The 19,293-nt window shown below is 45.7% G+C and overlaps 1 protein-coding gene across 1 annotated transcript in view; it reads right to left on the bottom strand.

Moving 5' to 3' along the window:
* The window catches only part of LOC126072627 (protein-arginine deiminase type-4-like), a 33,041-nt gene extending 14,512 nt beyond the window's left edge, over window positions 1-18,529 (bottom strand). The window contains exons 1-6 of the mRNA XM_049878070.1: window positions 18,407-18,529; window positions 8,127-8,307; window positions 5,466-5,532; window positions 4,355-4,440; window positions 2,511-2,628; window positions 445-570 (exon numbers count right to left, since the gene is read on the bottom strand). Coding sequence (XP_049734027.1) covers window positions 445-570; window positions 2,511-2,628; window positions 4,355-4,440; window positions 5,466-5,532; window positions 8,127-8,307; window positions 18,407-18,498 — 670 coding nt within the window. The 5' untranslated portion in view covers window positions 18,499-18,529. The remainder of the gene's footprint in view (window positions 1-444; window positions 571-2,510; window positions 2,629-4,354; window positions 4,441-5,465; window positions 5,533-8,126; window positions 8,308-18,406) is intronic.
* Between the last annotated feature and the right edge of the window lie 764 nt (window positions 18,530-19,293).

The following is a 19,293-nucleotide window of genomic DNA, read 5'->3' as shown; positions in this document are numbered from 1 at the left end:
ATGAGTTGGAATCAACTCCATGGCAACCGGTTTTGGTTCTGATGTTGGATGTTGGAGAATGAATTATTGCCTAATGCATGCAGTCTGCTTGGATTCAAAATCTCTGTAAACATGAGTCCATTGTGAGAGAGAGAGAAGCAGAGAACAGTAACAAGAGTCCTTGGGAAGGAGGTTATTTTCTTCACAGGGCTCACTAGCACCAAATATTATCTCATTTGTGTGTGTATGTGCTTGTATTTTTGTCTGTGTCCCCCTCTAGAAGGTAGTGGCAGAGACGCCGTCTGTCTTACTCAGGCTGCATCCCCAGTTCTTAGAACCTGGCTCATAGTGGGTGCTCGGGACTTATCCATGAAGGGGCTATGCCCCATTGGTTGGGGCAGGCGGGGATCACAGATAGGGAGAAAGGACAGATGAAGAGACAGATGAAGGCCAAGGACAACTCACATTTCTCATGAAATACGCGCACTTTGCTCATCTCTGATTTGGCCACATGGAGCACCAGCTGATACTTGGTGAAGAAGTCCTTGGGGGTCTTTGTGCTCAAGGTCATCAGCGACATGTCTTGGAGATCTGGAATGAGAAGGGCATGGTCTGAGATGCAGGCCCTGAGACCCCTGGCTGGCCAGACCTGCACAGACACCTGGCTAATCTCCTGACTCCCTGGCAGAGGCTCACTGCCCTCCACCCCTCGCCCTCAAGACCCTTCTTTATCACATTGTCCAATTTTATTTTCTCCATGGTATTTCCAGTGTTTGAGATGATCTTTTTTCATTTTGGAAAGGCGTTAGATTTTTGGTCTCCTTCCACCAGGATGTAAGCTCGGCAGAGCAGGTACCACGCTTACCCTGTTCATTGCTGTGTCTCCAGCACTTGGAACCTAGAAGCACCTAGAACAGTGACTAGCACATGGCAGGTGCTCAATAACTGTTTGTGGAATGAGTGGTTGCAAATATTCTTTCTCACTGTCTTGGGCAGGAAGTGAAGTTCGTGAGCCAACCTGAACAATACTGACAAGGGCATGGGAGGGTGATGCTCTCAAGCAATAGTTTCTGATGGACTGGATGAGAGTCAAGAAGCTAAAGGCTTTGGAGTCAGCTAGGTCTGAATCTTGGCTCCGTGTGAGCGTGGAAACGTTATCTCAGTTCCTGGTACCTCAGTTTCTTCATCAGTAAGACAGGGCTGTGATGGTTCATTTTATGTGTCAGCTTGGCTAGGCTACAGTTTCCAGTTGATTTGGCCAAACACTAGACCAGTTGCTGTTCCATAATATAATCTAATGCAATGTAATCAATCAATCAGTCAGTTGAGAGGAGAGTTCCTTAGGATGTGGTCTGCCTCCAGACTTTAAATAGATATTTTGGCAGAACTCGCTCTCTCTCTTTATTCTATACTTTCCCTGTCAGCTGAACTACAGATCTTGGGATGCAAGCCTGCAAGAGTCTCCAGCCTGCCACCTGATCTACAATTGGACTTGCTAGTCCCTACAACTGAGTGAGCCAATCCCTTGAAGTAAATCCCTCTTTCTCTCTCTTTCTATATATACATACACACACATATATATTACTGGTTCTGTTTTTCTGGAGAACCCTAAGACAAGGGCTAAGAGCAGTGCCCAACCTTAGAGCTGTCATGCAGGTAAGATGAGGTAATGCATATGTAATGCTTACTGCAGTGCCTCGCACTCTAGGAGTACTCACAAAGGGCCATGACTTTGACCGTGACTTTGTACCAGGCACTGTGTAGAGGCTGACCCCTGGCCTCAGGCCAGACCAACCGGATGGGATGCAACTTTACAATGCATCTATTTCTGTGTTATCCTAGCAGCTCCCCAGGAAGGCCACAGCTGCTGCCCTGGCATCACCAACCTCACCCACTTAGCACCCTCCTCCAGCAAGTGGTGATGTCCTGGTCACAGCTCAGCAGCCCAGAGTTGTGACAGGGGACCCTGTCCCCTTACCTAGCCTACCACCCTCCTTGTGGCCCTAAACCTGCCCTGGTGTCAGGATGCCTGCGTTCAAATCCTAAGCCTGCTTCTTACTAGCTGTGTAACCTTGGGCCAATTGCTTAATTTCTCTGTGCCTTGGTAGAATGAAAATGATGATAGTGCGTATTTCTTAGCTTTGTGTTAAAAAGGATCAGGTGAGTTAATGATTCTAAAGTGTTCAGAGCAGTGCCCAGGGGCTGCTCTGGCTTGTATTTGGGGCAGGCTTTCATCTGAGATTATTTTGGGCTCCAAGTTCCACCCAAGAGCAGAAATTTGAGTTGGACAGGGAGCAGGGGAATGGGAATTGGAGCCTGGAAGAAACTCGGCATTGGTCCCAGCTCTTCTCTGACTGCTGTGTGACCATGGACAGGTCATTCACCCTTTCAGGATCTTTTCCCTTTTCTTCACCTGTAAAATGAGCATCCTAACAAGGGCGTGCTTTCACTAACCCTATTTCAGAGTGCTGATACGAGGCTCAGGCCATGTGGACAAAACCCCTTTCCCTCTAGGAATCAGGGGTCTTTACCTTTGCTGTTATTCACTTCATTATTCTTGAAGTCCATGGTGGAGGATTTGGGATTGTCTTTGTCACAGTTCACCAGGAGGATGGCGCCCTGTCCGTGAGGGCCCCAGGTCCAGGTCCTCTGTGGACACCCAGGAGAGATGGGGAACACTTAGGAACCCTCATAGAGCCCCCCAACTCTTGGGGGAAGCTGAACTACCTCCCTCCATCTTCTCATCAGCTTCCTGCAGATTACACTTTCTGCTCCCACATCAAGTAATTCTTTGGTCCCAAGAGGGGATTTTTGCCTGCCTACAAAGTCATAAACGCGTTCACCGAAAATAGAGCCCATCATTTTTCAAAAGGTGGTGATGTCAGTAAAATGGACTTAAAAAAAAACAAACCCGTTGCCGTCGAGTCGATTCCAACCTATAGCGACTCTACAGGACAGAGTAAACCAAAAAAAAAAAAAAAAAAAACAAACCCAGTGCCGTCGAGTCGATTTCGACTCATAGCAACCCTATAGGACAGAGTACAACTGCCCCATAGAGTTTCCACGAAGCACCTGGTAGAGTCAAACTGCTGACTCTTTGGCTAGCAGCTGTAGCACTTAACCACTACCCCACCAGGGCTTCCAGTTAAATGGACTTTAACAACTTTTTAAAACTGTTGACAAACTAAGTGGAGCTAAATCTTGATGTGAAGATTCTAATCTAAATAGTTACTATTATGTGAACTCTTAAGTACTCATTTACCAAAGTACAGGTCTATTCTTAGCAGCCAGGTACTGTCTGTACAAAGATGAAAGCAAATTAAGGGACCCCACCTGGTAGGGAATCTAATAGTGACAACGCCTTCCCTTTGTCGGAGAGCATTTGCCACTGGGGGTGACTAGATTTTGAGTAGAACAAAAAAGAGTGGATTCTACTCCCAGAGTTGTAATTTTTCCAGAATCTTTTTCCCGCTTTCCCACGCTTTCCCTTACTTTTAATTGACCCCACAAGAGGGATCTTAAACTTTTTACAGGTCACGGCCTCCCATAGTGCACGTATCAGTATAAAATAATACAGGCTGTTTTGGGGGTTCAGGGACACCCTGAAGTTTATCCATGGACCCTGGGTTAAGACTACTGCACACACGTCCCTTCTGCCCTCCCCACCACCCTAGCTTCCCTCAGCACACATTCGCTGTCCCACCTGGCTCCTTCCCTCCTCCGCCCCTTGTCATTTCTTCCTTTCTCTGTTATCACCGGATATGGGCAATACCAAGGGGAAGTCATTAAGCCAGGGCTAGGGGATTCTGAGTGGGAGGGGATTCTGAGAGTCCTTGAGTGTCACAAATGGTTAAGAACTCGACTACTAGCCAAAAGGTTGGCAGTTCGAGTCCACTCAGAGGCACCTTGGAAGACAGGCCATGGGGATCTGCTTCTGAAAGGTTGCAGCTTTGAAAACACTATGGAACTGTTCTCCCCTGCACGCATGGGGTCGCCTTGAATCTGAACTGACTCGAGAACAACTAACAACAACAAGGAGATTTTGAGCCAGAGAGACCTGCTTACAAATCTTTCCTCTGCTGTGTGTTAGCTGGTGATAGTTTCCAGGACAACACACTCTCTGAGTCCACAGATGGTGAAAACCTGGTCTCTTAAAAGAGGTGGGAAATATATAAACCAAAATGTTAATGTTGATTTTAATTTCTTCTTTTCTTTTTTTGGTTTTTACTTTCTAAATTGTGTCTCTCAAATGGTCAATATGTATTAATACATGAGACAGACTGCCGTTCACTTCCTCACCACAAGAGGTCGCCCCAGGAGAACCCAGAGGAGCTAAAAGGAGCAGATGGGGATGTGGGTCAAGGTTACAGGGTACCTGGTTGTTCCTGGCTTTTCTGGTTGGCTTCACTTTGCCCGGCTTCACTTTGCCCGTGCGGGTGATGTCTGTGAGCAGGGAGATTTCTGAAATCCCACCAAATAAGAGGAGAGGATTGGTGAAGGTACAGGGTAGGGGCACTTGCCTGGCCCTGGATGGGCAGGTCCTTAGTTCAGGAGACTGTGTGCACCAAGGGTGGGAAACATCGTTCCCTCTCCTTTCCCAGGAGACATAGGTTCAAAGAATCCCTCCCGCACTAGGGCTCTCAAGAGATATGGCAGCCATTCAGACAGCTGAGGGGGACTTCTGCTCACACCCATTCTCCTTCAAGGGCCCACAACTGTAGTGCAGACCCTAGACATGCAGCCACCCAGAGGAATTTCAGAAGGAATTCCCAGCCACCCTGATAGGAGGTTCGATGTGAAGCCCTGCAAGTACACCTTACTTGGCTCTCAAGGCTCTGGCCCCAGCTCCAACTCCTAGTGAGTGACCCCCTAGTGAGTGGCTGTTTGTGTATTTAATATGAACTGTTCATATGCTCTAATGATCAGGCTGACCAGGATACATCAAAATGTTGTTTAGATATTTAATACACATTTAAATAATAACATCATGATACTACCACTCAAGATGAGGACAAGCTTAAAAATGGATTTTGTTCAAATAAGAATATTAAAAATATATATTAGTATAGATGGATCATTGATATGGCAAAAATTGTGAAGACGGGATATAAATCACAGAAATTTGGAAACTCTGGTCTATATTATACTATAAGACATGATCAACTTTTACTACAAAAATTCGAGGTGTCAAAAAGGTATAGAGACTCATATATTGAAAATCCATGTACCCACCACCTAACCTGAAAAATAAATATTAATAGGATGTAATTGAAGCTTCCTACACACCCCTATCAATTGTATTTTTTGTGGTTCACTGACTTGGGAGGAAATATTTATGAACTAACACATCCTTGACTGGCTAGAACCTGTCCTTTTCCTCTGTTCAGTCTAAAACAAGTTCCAGAGTATAGCTGGAGAGATGCCTTGCAGGTGTGTGTGTGTGTGTAGGGAGTAGCTGGTGCTCCAGGATCCTGGCCATCACTTACCAACTCCAGTGAGGTAGAGCAGAGCTTGGGTTGGCTGGGACTCAGGTCCATAGTATGAAATTCGAACCTACAGGACAGCAGCAGACCACTAATGACTTCTCTTATTCATTCAACAAACACTGACTGGCCCCCTGCTATATGCCAGCTCAGGGTTGGGCACTGGGGAGACAAGGATGGGCAAGACATAGTCTCAGCCTGCAAGGAGTGCCCCAGTTGGTGGAGGTAAAGGCTAACAAACAACACAAATAACTATGATGTTATAGAAGAAGGTTCTGTGGGAGCCCAGAAATGGAGTGACTCACTCTGCCTGAAGGTATCAGGGAGGATCTAATGAAGAGGTACATTTTGAGGTGGGTCTTAGAAGGTGAGTAGGAGTTTAGTGGCTACAGGCACCATGGAAAAGGGATTAGAGGGAGAGGGTTGGTTAGAACCCTATAGAGTGACTCTGGCAAGCGAAAGAGATTAAGGAAAGACCTGAAGAACCAGATCTCAGAGAGGCTAGAGCCCAAGCCCTGGGGGAATCTGGGGAGCATGAGCTTTACATGGGTGGTGGTCTCTTCAGGGTGGGTGCTGTTGAGATTAAGAAACACCAACGTCCTTTACCCGAGGTTCAAAATCTGGGGAGAACACATCTGATTGGCTCAGCCTGTCCAAGGACAGTACAGCATCTGGATGGACACCTCCAAGCAAAATGGCAGTAGGAAGTTCCCCAAAACGAAATAAAAAAGCTGCCACCAGAAGAAGATGAGCTTCTGATGGAGCCTGCTGAAGTATTTGGACCTGCCTTGTAGAGAATGGGGTGGTCTAGGGTAATGTCATGGCCACTGTTGCCTCTTGTATAAACCAAGGCATCAGTCTCCTGCCTGGCCTCCCTGCCTCCAGTCTGCTGCCTAGATCCTATCTACTTGCTGCGCTTCAGCCAGTGAGATCTTTCTAACATGCAAATGTGGTAGTGTTGCTCCCTTGCTGAAAAATTTCCATTGGCTTCCTGTTGCCCTCAGAAAACGAGGTCCCTGATGCCAAACCCTTTATGCCGGCTCCCTCTCTCACTCACTTTCCTACCTACCCTCCCATCTTGGCATATAGAACTACCTCAGTTTCTCCAACATGTTTCCCACCCTCCTCATTCAGAGTACGCACACAGGCCACCTCCTCTATGTAAAGCTCTCACTTACATGGTTTTCTTGTACCCATCCCTCAGCTTGCCACTTCTTCCAGGAAGTTTTCCCTGACCATCCCCTCCTTGACCTGCCTGAATCCCCCAGCTCTGTGCTCCCAGAGCTGGTGACAACTTTCTGCTCCCAGGGAGGAATCTGCTTGGCCCATCCTTCTGGGAGCAAGTGGCTGTTGGCTCAGATATCTCTGTGGAACTTGAGAGGGTCCTGTTTGGCCCATCTACAGTCAAAGGAGTGTAGTGGGTTCAGTGATGGTCTTGGGGCATGTGGCCTGCATCTGAATATAAGTAGACATCCTAGCTTTTGCTAGCTCTGGATTCTGCAGCTGATTCCTGCTCTCCGACCTGCCAATCTTGGGTTCACCAGCCCCTGCACCTATGTGAATCAGGAGAAGACTTGCAGCCTTGTCTGCCAACCTGGGATTTGTCCATCTTCACAGCCTGTGAGCAAGAGCCCTGCTCCCTGACCTGCCAATCTTGGGTTTGCCAGCCCCTGTGGGTACATGAATCAGGAGAAGCCTCTATCCTGATCCACCGACTTGGAACGTTCCAGTCTCTACAATCGCGTGAGCCATTTCCTTGATATAAATCTCTCTATATGTATTCATACACTTTACTGGTTTTGCTTCTCTAGAGAAGTCAGCCTAAGACATTGCCTTATTTGGAAACAGGACCTATGCAGATGTAATTAAGAATCTTGAGATGAGGCGCTCATCCTGGATTATGAAGGTGAGCCCTAGAAATATGCCCTTATAATGGCAAATGTCCTTATAGGACTGAGGCGGGGAGAGACCACACAGAAACGGGAAGAACAATGTGACCGTGGAGGCAGAGATTAGAGCGATGCAGCCATAAGCCAAGGAATGCCAACCACCAGCAGAAGCTGAAAGAGGCAAGGAACCGAGTCTCCCCTAGAGCCTCCAGAGAGAGTGTGGCCCTGTTGACATCTTAATTTTGGAGTTTTGGCTTCTACAACTGTGAGATAATACATTTTTGTTGTTTTAAGCCAACAGTTTGTGGTAACTTGTTAAAGCAGCCACAGAAAGCTGATACAGGAGGCATGGAGCAGAGTTCCCTGGGGCTTCCTGCCTGTGGCCTTCATAGCACTCACCGCCATTTGTAATTCTTGTTTATTTCCCTAATTATTATCTGCTGCCCTCACTCATGGGTTGTAAGCCTCATGAGGGCTGAGACTTCGTCTGTCTTGTCTATTTCTATCCCAGTGCCTAGCAGTGCCTGGCATGCAGTCAGTTCTTACTAAACATTTGCTGAATAAATGAATTTAATCCAAGCCCTGGTATCCATAACCCCCTGGTATCCCCACAGTGTTGTCTACGACGATGCAATGGCTGGAAGAAGCCATCGTGAGCTTTACCAGAGGGAAGGAGGCTCTGCCAGGGCTGTGTATCCAGGCAGGACAGGCTGTAAGTAGCTCCTGCCCTGCTGACCTCCATCCATACATCCCACCCCACAGCAGCCACACTCACCTTCTGGTCATCTGTACTATTGCTAGGAGCCTTCATTGTCATGGTTACCTCCAGCCTAGGGCCCAGGGGCCATGTGGAAGAACCTGTGGGCTTCTTCTTGACTGGACGGACGTGGGCAACATTCACGACCACTTCTGGGGAGGCACTGATGCTGAAGGACGTGCAGCCCTTGGGGGCAGAGCTGTGGAAGAGAAACAGGGAGAGACAGAGAGACCCAGTGAGGAAGGGTCTGGCCCATCCTACTCTTTTCAGCATTCCACCTTTTTCTGACAGGTGTAAACACCAAGTGGCAGCCAGTGCGCGCTTGATCTGGGAGTATCGTGAGGTTGTCGGGAGATAGAGAAAGAGAAGCTCCTGACCTGAAGGGCTTATATTTGAATTAGGAAAGTAACAGAGACGTGCACATCACCCACACACAGCTGGACGTATGCATAGAGTGATGGGTACACCCAGAGGTTAGTTGTTGCTGTTGTTAGGTGCCCACTGAGTCAGTTCAGACTCGTAGCGACACTGCGTACAACAGAATCAAACACTGCCCGGCCCTGCGCCATCCTCACAATTGTTGCTGTGCTTAAGCCAGTCGTAGCAGCCACTGTGTCAATCCACCTTGACGAGGGTCTTCGTCTTTTTTGCTGAACATCTACCTTACCAAGCATGATGTCCTTCTCCAGGGACTGGTCCTTCCTGATAACATGTCCAAAGTGAGCAAGACGAAGTCTTGCCATTCTTGGTTCCAAGGAGCACTCTGACTGTACTTCTTCCAACACAGATTTGTTCGTTCTTCTGGCAGTCCATGCTATATTCAACAATCTTTGCCAATACCATAATTCAAAGGCATCAATTCTTCTTCGGCCTTCCTTATTCATTGTCCAGCTTTCCCATGCATATGAGGCAATTGAAAATATCATGGCTTGGGTCAGGAACAATTTAGTCTTCTAAGTGACATCTTTGCTTTTTAACATTTTAAAGCATGTTTTACAGTATCTTTGCCCAAGTAATACGTCATTTGATTTCTTGACTGCTACTTCCATGGGCATTGATTATGAATCCAAGGAAAATTAAGTCCTTGACAATTTCAGTCTTTTCCGTTTATCATAATATTTCTTATTGGTCCACTTGTGAGGATTAATGTTTTCTTTATGTTGAGGTGTAATCCATGCTGAAGGCTGTGGTCTTTGGTCTTCATCAGTAAGTTCTTCAAGTCCTCTTCACTTTCAGCAAGCAAGGTTGTATCATCTGCATATCACAGATTATTAGTGAGTCTTCCTCCAGTCCTGATGCTGCATTCTTCTTCATAAAGTTGTACCTCTCAAATTATTTCTCAGCGTGCAGATGGAATAGGTATGGTGAAAGGATACAACCGTGACACACTCCTTTCCTGATTTTAAACCATGCAGTATCCCCTTGTTCTGTTCAAATGACTCTCCCTTGGTCTATGTACAGTTTCCACGTGAGCACAATTAAATGCTCTGGAATTCTCATTCTTCGCAATATTAGCCATAATTTGTTATGATCCACACTGTCAAATGCCTTTGCGTAGTCCATAAAACACAGGTAAACATCTTTCTGGTATTCTCTGCTTTCAGCCAAGCTCCATCTGACATCATGATATCCCTCATTTCACACCCTCTTCTGAATTCAGCTTGAATTTCTTCTGGTGGTTCCCTGTCAATGTACCGCTGCAACTGTTTTTGAACTATCTTCCACAAAATTTTACTTGCATGTGATAATACAGATACTGTTGGATAATTTCTGCATTCTGTTGGATCACCTTTCTATGGAATCCACAAATATGGATCTCTTCCAGTCGATTGGCCAAATTTCTTAACAAAAACAAGTGAGCACCTCCAGTGCTGCATTCATTTGTTGAAGCATCTCAGTTGGTATTCTGTCAATTCCTGGAGCCTTGTTTTTCACCAATGCCTTCAGTGCAGCTTGGACTTCTTCCTTCAATACCATTCGTTCTTGATCACATGAAATAGTTGAATGTCGACCAATTATTTTTGGTACAGCAACTGTGTGTATTCCTTCCATCTTCTTTTGATGGTTCCTGCATCGTTCAATATTTTGCCCATAGACCCCTTCGATATTGCAACTCGAGGCTTCAATTTTTTCTTCAGTTCTTTCAGCTTGAGAAATTCTGAGTGTGTTCTTCCCTTTTGGATTTCTAACTCCAGGTCTTTGTACACTTCATTATAATACTTTACTTTGTCTTCTCAAGCTGTCTTTTGAAATCTTCTGTTCAGCTCTTTCACTTCATTATTTCTTCCAGTCGCTTTAGCTACTCTACATTTGAGAGAAAGTTTCAGAGTTTCTTCTGGTACCCATTTTGGCATTTTCTTTCCTTCCTGTCTTTTTTGCCTTCTTCATGTGTGATGTCCTTGATGTCATTTCATAACTCATCTAGTCTTCAGTCATCAGTGTTTAATGCATCAAATCTATTCTTGAGATTGGCCTCCAAATTCAGGTGGAAACTCAAGGTTGCATTTTGGCTCTGATGGACTTGTTTTAATTTTCTTCAGCTTCGACTTGAACTTGCATATGAGCAATTAATGGTCTGTTCCTCAGTCACCCCTTGCCTTGTTCTGACTGATGATATTGAGCTTTTCCATTGTCTCTTTCACAGATGCAGTCTATTTGATTCCTATGTATTCCAACTGGTGAGGTCCACGTGTACAGTCACCATTTATGTTGATTAAAAAGAGATATTTGCAATGAAGAAATCATTTGTCTTGCAAAATTCTACCATGCTATCTCCAGGATTGTTTCTATCACCAGGGCCAAAATTTCCAACTACTGATCGTTCTTTGTTTCCAGCTTTCATGTTCCAATCACCACTAATTATCAATGCATCCTGATTGCATGTTTGATCAATTTTAGACTGCAGAAATTGGTAAAAACCTTCAATTTCCTCATCTTTAGCGTTAGTGGTTGGTGGGTAAATTTGAATAACAGTCATATTAACTGGCCTTCCTTGTAGGGATATGGATATCATCCTATCACTAACAGCGTTGTACTTCAGGATAGATCTTGAAATGTTCTTTTTGATGATGAATGCGACGTCATTCGTCTTCAGTAGGTTGAAGCTTTACACCCACACAAATGCACACACAGGGCTGTACACAAATGAAGAATCACGCAGACTTCTACTTCTGGGGTTATGGCAGACCAGATACTCTGAAGGACATTTGTCTTAAAAAATAACTGAATCATGAATACAATATGCTTTTCAAGCCATTGCTTAGATCATAAGGAGTAAGGGAAATATCTAAGGAATCCCTTCTCTGTGCATGCACATGTGCACACGTGTGCATGCACACACATACACACACACACACAGAGTAGTTAAACTAAAGAACACCAAAGATGAAAAGAAGATCTTAAAGGAATCTAGAAGGAAGAGTCAGATAATCTATAAAGGAATATCGATTAGGTTGAAAGAAGGCTTCTGAACAGCAACAATGAAATTCAGGAGACAGTTGAATGGTATCTTCAAAGTAGTTTGAAAAACTGATTATTAATCTAGAATTGTGAACCCACCAAAACTTTTAATAAAGACATTTCAGATGAGCAAAATTTGATATTTTAAAACCAACAGACTTTCACCAAAGCAACTTCTAAAGACATACTTTAGGAAGAAGATTTCTGACACCAGAAATATGATATGAGGTAAAAAGAAAATTTGTGAGCAAATAAAATGGTAAATATTTTGGTAAATCTAAACAAATGCTGTCTATATACAAGAAAGTTATAAAATATATTTTCCAAGGCAAGGCATACATGGATCATTTAAAATATTGACCCAAACTTGGCCAAAAGGTAAATTTCAACAAACATTAAAGAACAGGTAACAGATAGAATAGGTAGCATATTCTTTGATCACAACATAACTAAGTTGGAATTCGTTAACAGAAAGTATATTTTTCAAACCCCTTTACCATACATTTGGAATTTTAAAAACCAAGCTTGTAAATAACTCATAAACCAAAGGAAACTTAGTAATGGAGATTAAATAATAATACTTAGAAATCAAATGGGTGGGTGTAAAAGTGGTACTTTGTGCCTTAAATGCTTATGTATTTTTTTAAAAGACCAAAAGTTAAGAAAACAGGGTGTAACCTCCCCAAATAAAGAAAATAAATATAGCAGAAATCTATGAACTAAAAAAACTAGAAACAACTAAATCAACAAAGCCAAAAGTTGGTTCTTAGAACAAACTAACAAAACTGACATATGTCTGGCAAGGCTGATCAAGAAAAAAGAATGAGGAATACAGGAAAAGCCATCACTACAGATAAAGCACATATTTTGTAAGTAGTTGATAAAGGTAAACAAGAAACCCACAGAAAGCATCACAGGTAATAGAGAAATTTTGTAAACCTTCCCTTAAGGTCAGGGACATGACAAGGATGCCCACGATCACCACGGTTTCAACGGTGTACAGCAGATTCCAGCTCCTCCAGCAAGAGAAGAAAAAGAAAAGGTATAGATTGAAAAGTAAGAAAAATGGCCAATATTTGCAGATAGTATGATTGTCTGCAAAACCTAGAAGAATCTACAGACAAAAGAAAAAAAAGAAATAGTAAGGACTTAGTAAGGTGGCTTATGGGGGCCCCATGCACAAAGGAATGAAAAACACTGCAGAGTCCTCTGCCATATGCACGATCCGTTGTGGACTGGACCTTTGTGATCTGCAGGGTTTTTCATTGGCTGATTTTTGGAGGTAGATTGCCAGGCCTTTCTTCCTAATCCATCCAGTCTGGAAGCTCCACTAAAGCCTGTTCAGCATCATAGCAGCATGCAGGCCTCCAATGACAGACAGGTGGTGGCTGCCATGAGGTGCACTGGCTGGAATCGTAACTGAGTCTCCTGCATGGAAGATGAGAGAATTCTACCACTGAGCCACTACCTCCCAGACAACTACTACAGGACAAAACCCTTTCCTAGAAGAAAATGGGGTCTTGCCACTTAGAGACAATTACTAATATTTTAATGTTTTGCCTTCAGGGGAGAAGTTTTTAAAGTATGTTCTGAAGAACCAAAGAAAGCCAAAGTAGATAAAAAAAGAAAAACTCTTTTCCTCACACTTTTTTTTTCCCCTCCCTTCCCCTGATTTTATTTCGTCTGCTGTCCTCCCTGGCTTGGACCCTCATTCTGTCAGCATAAAGTCAATTTCAAGTTCTTAAATTTTAACAAATGAACACGTATAGAGCATTGATTTATTTCTTTGTGCCAGGCAGTGTTCAAGTTCTTTTCATGAATTAACTTATTCAGTTCCCATCACCACCCTATACCCTGTAGGTATATTATTATCTCCATTTTACAGAAGAGGAAATTGAGGCACGTAGAAGCAGAGTCGCTTGCCGAAGCTTAGCTCTAGGCATGTTGCTTCTTGGTCCAAGAGCCTCCTGTATTTCCACTGTCCCCCACCATGTTTTCCTCACTCTGCCATCAGGTAGGTTCACTCACAGTTCCCCACACCTGCTGAAACGCTTTCATCTTGCAGCCTTTGCTTATTGTCTGTCCTTCACGTGGAATGCTATTCTGCTCTCATTTCCTTTTCTCAGGATCCAACCCAGCCCTTTGATGAGGACATTGTCCTGGATTATCAGAGGTCGGTTCAGTGTGATCACAACGGTCCTTACAAGAGGGAGGAAAGAAGCTCAGAGTCAGAGAAGGAGATGCAATGGTGGAAGCAGAGATTGGAATGTGATTGATGGAAGGAACCATCAGCCAAGGAATGTGGGTGGCCTCTAGAAGCTGGAAAAGGTAAGGAATGGGTTCTCCTTAGCGTCTCCAGAAGGAACGCAGCCCTGCCAATACCTCTGTGAAGCTCATTTTCAGACTTTTGATCTCCAAACGTTAAGATAATACATTTGTGTTGTTTTAAGCCACCAGGTTTGTAGTAATTTGTTATAGAAGCCATAGGAAACTCATACACCCTTGCTCTCTGTGCTTCTCTCGACAGCAGTTCTCTCTCTCCACCTTTGAGAAAGTCCTGCTCTCAACTGACATGATGCCTTGGTTCCTGAAAGGTGGCCGGTAATTAAAAACCACTGGAACCAAAACCAATTCCCTCATAAGAAAAAAGAAAAAGCAAGTGACACGTTCTAGAAAATTTTTAAAAGTCAGCCATGCCAATGTTTGCCTGTCATGAGGATATGAACAGCAAAAGGTGACAATATAGAAAAGTTTATTCTTAGCTAAAATCAGAGAAGTCATGGGGAAGTCTAATTAAAACATTAGCTTCCAACCAGCAGCCACAGTGTCCTCTGCCTCCTCCCTTCAGGAATTCCGGCAGTTGGAATCTTTGTCACCTGTGTTGACACTGCCAATGTGTCATAAGCATGGCATTGCCCAAGTTCTGACTTTCACTAAGGTGAAGCCTGCAGCATGTGGCCAGTTGGTCACCTTTCTCAATGTGACCATTAACCCCTATTTTCACAGCCACCCTATGGGGGGGGGTGTCGTTACTCCTACTTTACAGATGAGGAAACCGAGACTCAGACGGGCGAAGTGACTTGCCCAGGCCACACGGCTGATAATGGCAGGTCTGGGCCTGCCTGCAGCCAAGCCTGAGGTCATGTCCACCATACTGTGGCTGCCTTCCTTGTCTGCACTCGCCCCCACTCTGCTGTACCAGCACTGTGCTCTTCCGCAGGCCAAAACCAAAGAAAAAAAATTCAAACCCTTTGCTATCGAGTTGATTCCGACTCATAGATACCCTATAGGACAGAGTAGAACTGCCCCATATGGTTTTCAAGGAGCAGATGGTGGATTCAAACTGCAGACCTTTTGGTGAACAGCCTGAGCTCTTAAACCAGAGCTCAGTGGTTCCCAAAGCTTGGTCCCCAGAGCAGCAGCATCAGCGTCACCTGGGAATTGGAGTCCCACCAAGACCTACTGAATCAGAAACTGTGGAGCTGAGTCCCAGCAATCTGTGTTTTAGCCAGGGCTTCAAACTGGTTCATTCCAGTTCCAGCACCTGCTGAGAATTTGCATTTCCACCCCAGATATACTGAATCGGAATCTGTATTTTAACAAGATCCGCAGGTGATTCTTAGGTATGACAAATTTTGAGAACCACTGCTCTACTAATGGTTCTCAGAATTGGTTCCTAACCAGCATCTTTAGCATTGCCTGGAAACTTGTTAGAAATGCAAGTTCTCAGCAGGGGTTCCAACCTGACCGAACTGGTTCTAAGCCCTGGTTTAAAGGAGCATTCCACTTGATTCTGATGCATGCAGGATTGTGAGAACTCTGCCCTAGAAGATGCTGATACAAGTTTGTTGCATTACCTTGAACTTGACTGGAGTCTGAGGGAAATATGAAGTGACACACAGGGTGGGATAAAGAGAGCACCACACCTGGGTGTGGGTTGTTATTGCTATTTAAAGCCACAGAGTTGGGAGAAATCAGCCTGGAGTCAACAGACTTCCTGGGCTGGAGGAGAGGAATGCATTAGTCTTACTTGAGGGACCGAGAGGTAATGAAGCAGGGAGGCAGTGGAGCAGGGAGCAGAAGCAGAGAATCAAAGCATTCAGGCCAACAGGAGTTGAGATTCAATATGGTGGGCAATGGGGAGCTGGGGTACGTTCTGGCGAAAGGGAGTGGCACGATCGAATTGTCAGTGGAAGAGAAGGTTCAGAGCCGCGCGAAAGAAATGTGGAGCTGGGAGAGACAGGAAGTAGGAGTCTTGAAGGTCCCTTGAATAATTCAGGGCTGTAGTTCCTGGAGTAGGTGGGGATAAGGGAAGTTGGGGTCCGGATTAGAGGGGCTATGGAGACAAGCAGGAAACAGGCAGACCTGGGTTTGAATCTTATTCTCGCCACTTATGACCCGAGTAAGCATGGACAAGAAAGCATGAATTCCTGTAATAGACACAGTGATGTATTACGAGTGACAGAAACAATCATGGCCATAAACCAGTTTAGAAAAAACAAAACAAAACATAGTTGTGGTTGAGTTGGTTCCGACTGATGGTGACCCTATGTAAGTCAGAACAGAACTGTGCTCCGTAGGGTTTTGGTTTTGTTTTGTTTTTTTAATGTCTTATTGTATTTTTGGTGAAAGGATATACAGAAAAACAGTTTCCCATTCAACAATTCCTACAACCACAGGGTTTCCACTGGCTGATTTTTCTGAAGTAGATCAACAGGCCTTTCTTTGGAAGTATCTTTGGGTAGACTCGATCCTCCAACCTTCTGGTTAGCAGCTGAGTATGTTAACTGTTTGCACCACCCAGGGACTCCAATCATTGCAACCCAAAATAAAAACCAAATCCATTGCCATCAAGGTGATTCTGACTCAGCGAGTCTAAGGACAGAGAACTGCCCCACAGGGTTTCCAAGGAGTGACTGGTGGACTCGAACTGCAGATCTTTTGGTTAGTAACCGAATGCTTAGCCACTGTGCCACCAGGACTCCAGTCATTGCAGTTAAAAAAAAAAAAAAACCAAACCCGTTGTCGTCGAGTCAATTTTGACTCACAGTGACCCTATAGGACAGAGCAGAACTGCCCCATAGCCATAGCTGCCATTTATTATATATTCTGTGCTAGGCACTGTGTAAACTACTTTATGTACAGCTCCATGACAACTCTGTGATGAAGGTACCTTTATTGTTTCTTTTTATAGATGAAGAAACTGAGGCTGGAGAGAACGCATGCACTATTGGTTGAGGGCAACTATGTTCTGGCCCTTTAGACGTGTTGCTTCATTGAACATTCACGGCAGCATTCCAAAGCAGGCACCACTCTCCCCATTTTACAGATAAGAAAACTGAGGCCCCAAGGCACCCTGACCACGGTCACCTGGTCACACAGCTCAGGAGTGGTGGAATTGGGATCTCATCTAGAACCTCTTCTTCTACCAGAGCACCCCACTGAAATGCACCCATAGTTGGTAGCCCAGGAGACAGGGCAGGGGGTTAGGGTTAGGGTTAGGGTTGAATGAGTTATATGTAGGAAATACAATGTAAATATTAGCTATTCTTATGAGAGATATTTAGGGGATAGAATTGACAGGGCTCATGGCCATCTGGAGGAGGAGAAAAGAGGATTTTGAGGCACCTGTGAACTGTGGGGTTCCCCTTCTTTCTGGGGAGAAGTGGGCAGTGCCTCCCTCTTGGCCCATCCCTGGCCATCTCTCTGTCCCCATCTCCAGAGCCAGAAGAAGCACTTGTGACCTTAGCCCACTGCTGCTCAGTGCTGCCCGGCCCCATGTAGGGTAGAGGGCTAGCCTGGTAATGCTGCCAGGGGCCTGGGCTAGCTCCGGCCCCTTTCATTTCCTCTGTATCCACCACCAAGCATCTCATCCTCAGAGCAGTTTGTGGCCTCAAATGACATCAGGCTCTTTTTCTTTTATTCTTCAACCTTTTCGTTCTCCCGTTCCCCTCTGTGGCCCTCGGAGGCCATGCAGATATTTGCTGCTGTTCTCACACTCCCCGGGTACAGGCAGTGAGTGGTACTTTCAAGGAAATGTTCCTGGCTGGGATGGAGGAACCAGGGCTGCCATTACTTTTACTGACAACAACTGTAACCATAACAACCATATGCACTCCCTGAGAACATTCTTTTACCATCTTGTTTTCCCCAGAGTCTGGCACATGGCTTGGCACGTAGTCGGCTCTTGTTGAGTGAATGAAAAAACTACTACTTGACATGTACCTAGCCCTGGCTAAGTGCTCAATAAACGTTTTCACATTTTTTTTTCCCACGTTTAATCCCTACAAGCACCCTATGAATTGGGTATTATCATCCCATTTCACAGATGAGGAAATGAGGCTCAGTTGCCCAGCTAGCCAACAGCAGGGCCAGGTTCCCCACCTCGGTCTGTCCCGTGCCAGAGCCATCTCATCAGGCCCACACTATTATGCTTTGCTGAGTGGTGTGGGGTAACAAAATGTACCTTGAACCAGGTACATTTCAGGAGGCCCAGGTTCTAGCCTTGCTTCCAGGGCATACTTGCTGTGTGAAGTTAGGCAAGCCACAGACCCTTTCTGAGCTTCTGTTGCTTCGACAGTGAGAGAAGACAGGCCCTGATTGACTCATAATAATTCTCTGTGGTGAGGCCCACAGGAACTCATACTCGTACAGGGCAAAGAGTCCACTGCCGTGAGCCTGGGCACCTCCCAGGGCCCCTTAGGTCTTATCTCTCCCAGCTGCTCCCCTGGTTGTGGCTACCAAAGCTTGCACCTGAAGCCTGAGCCAACCACACATTCCTGCATCAACAGGGCAGCCTCGCCCAGCATTCCCAGGCCTGCCCACAGCCCCCCTCTCACCTGAAGACGTCGACCCGAGACTCAGTGCCCAGCACACACACACCATGGGTGGGCTGCTCTGGGGCCACACGGATCACTGGTGCCTGAGCCATTGCCCCGCCAGCTCCTCCCTCCGGCTGCAGGAAGCCTCTGGGCAGGTTCCTTTATACCATCCAGCAGGGGCCATGAGTCAGCGCCTGTGGTGGAGGCCAGCAGCTCAGCCCCTCCCTGTTCACGTCCTGGGCAGATGCTCTCAGCTGTCCTCTGTCCTGGGCCTGCCCCTCAGGAGGCTTGGGGTTCAATGCCAGGATCAGGGGCGGGGCAGCTAGCTCACTCAGTGCCCTGGGAAGCATTGAGGGCTCCGGGGGGCTTACTTCCAAGTGAGGAAGCCCTCATACCCATGGCCCCGTCCCAGCTGGGGGTCCATGACCACCTGGATCCACCCAACCTCGCCTCCCTGAACCAAACAAGGGCATTAGAGAAAAGAAGGAGATACAAGTAGGGAGGGTGGGAGATTTTAGGTGAGAGGTCACAGCTCAGGCTACACATTCAAAGACCAGCCAGGCTTGGGACAAGTCTCCCCAGGCTGGGTACCAACATGACAGCACCTCCTTCTTGAGTGTGTCCCATGTGCCAGGCGCTGTCTGTGCACTTTGCCTGGAATAACTCGTTACAACAAGCTTATGAAGTAGGCACTGTTATTATCCCTTTGTTTCATCCTCACAGCAACTCTCTGAGGCAAGTGCCATTATTATTCCCACTTCACAGAAGAAGAAACTGAGGTGTGGAGACACTACATAGCTAGAAAGCCCTAGAGCCAGGATTTCAACTAAAGACGTCTGGCTCTAGAGTGTGAGATTTTTCAGCTGCCTGTTCATGTCGAGAGTGCTTTTCAGACTTTATTGTAT

Source organism: Elephas maximus, chromosome 3 (genome assembly GCF_024166365.1).
Source record: "Elephas maximus indicus isolate mEleMax1 chromosome 3, mEleMax1 primary haplotype, whole genome shotgun sequence".
Taxonomy (NCBI): domain Eukaryota; kingdom Metazoa; phylum Chordata; class Mammalia; order Proboscidea; family Elephantidae; genus Elephas; species Elephas maximus.
This window is presented reverse-complemented; position numbering and strand designations above follow the sequence as displayed.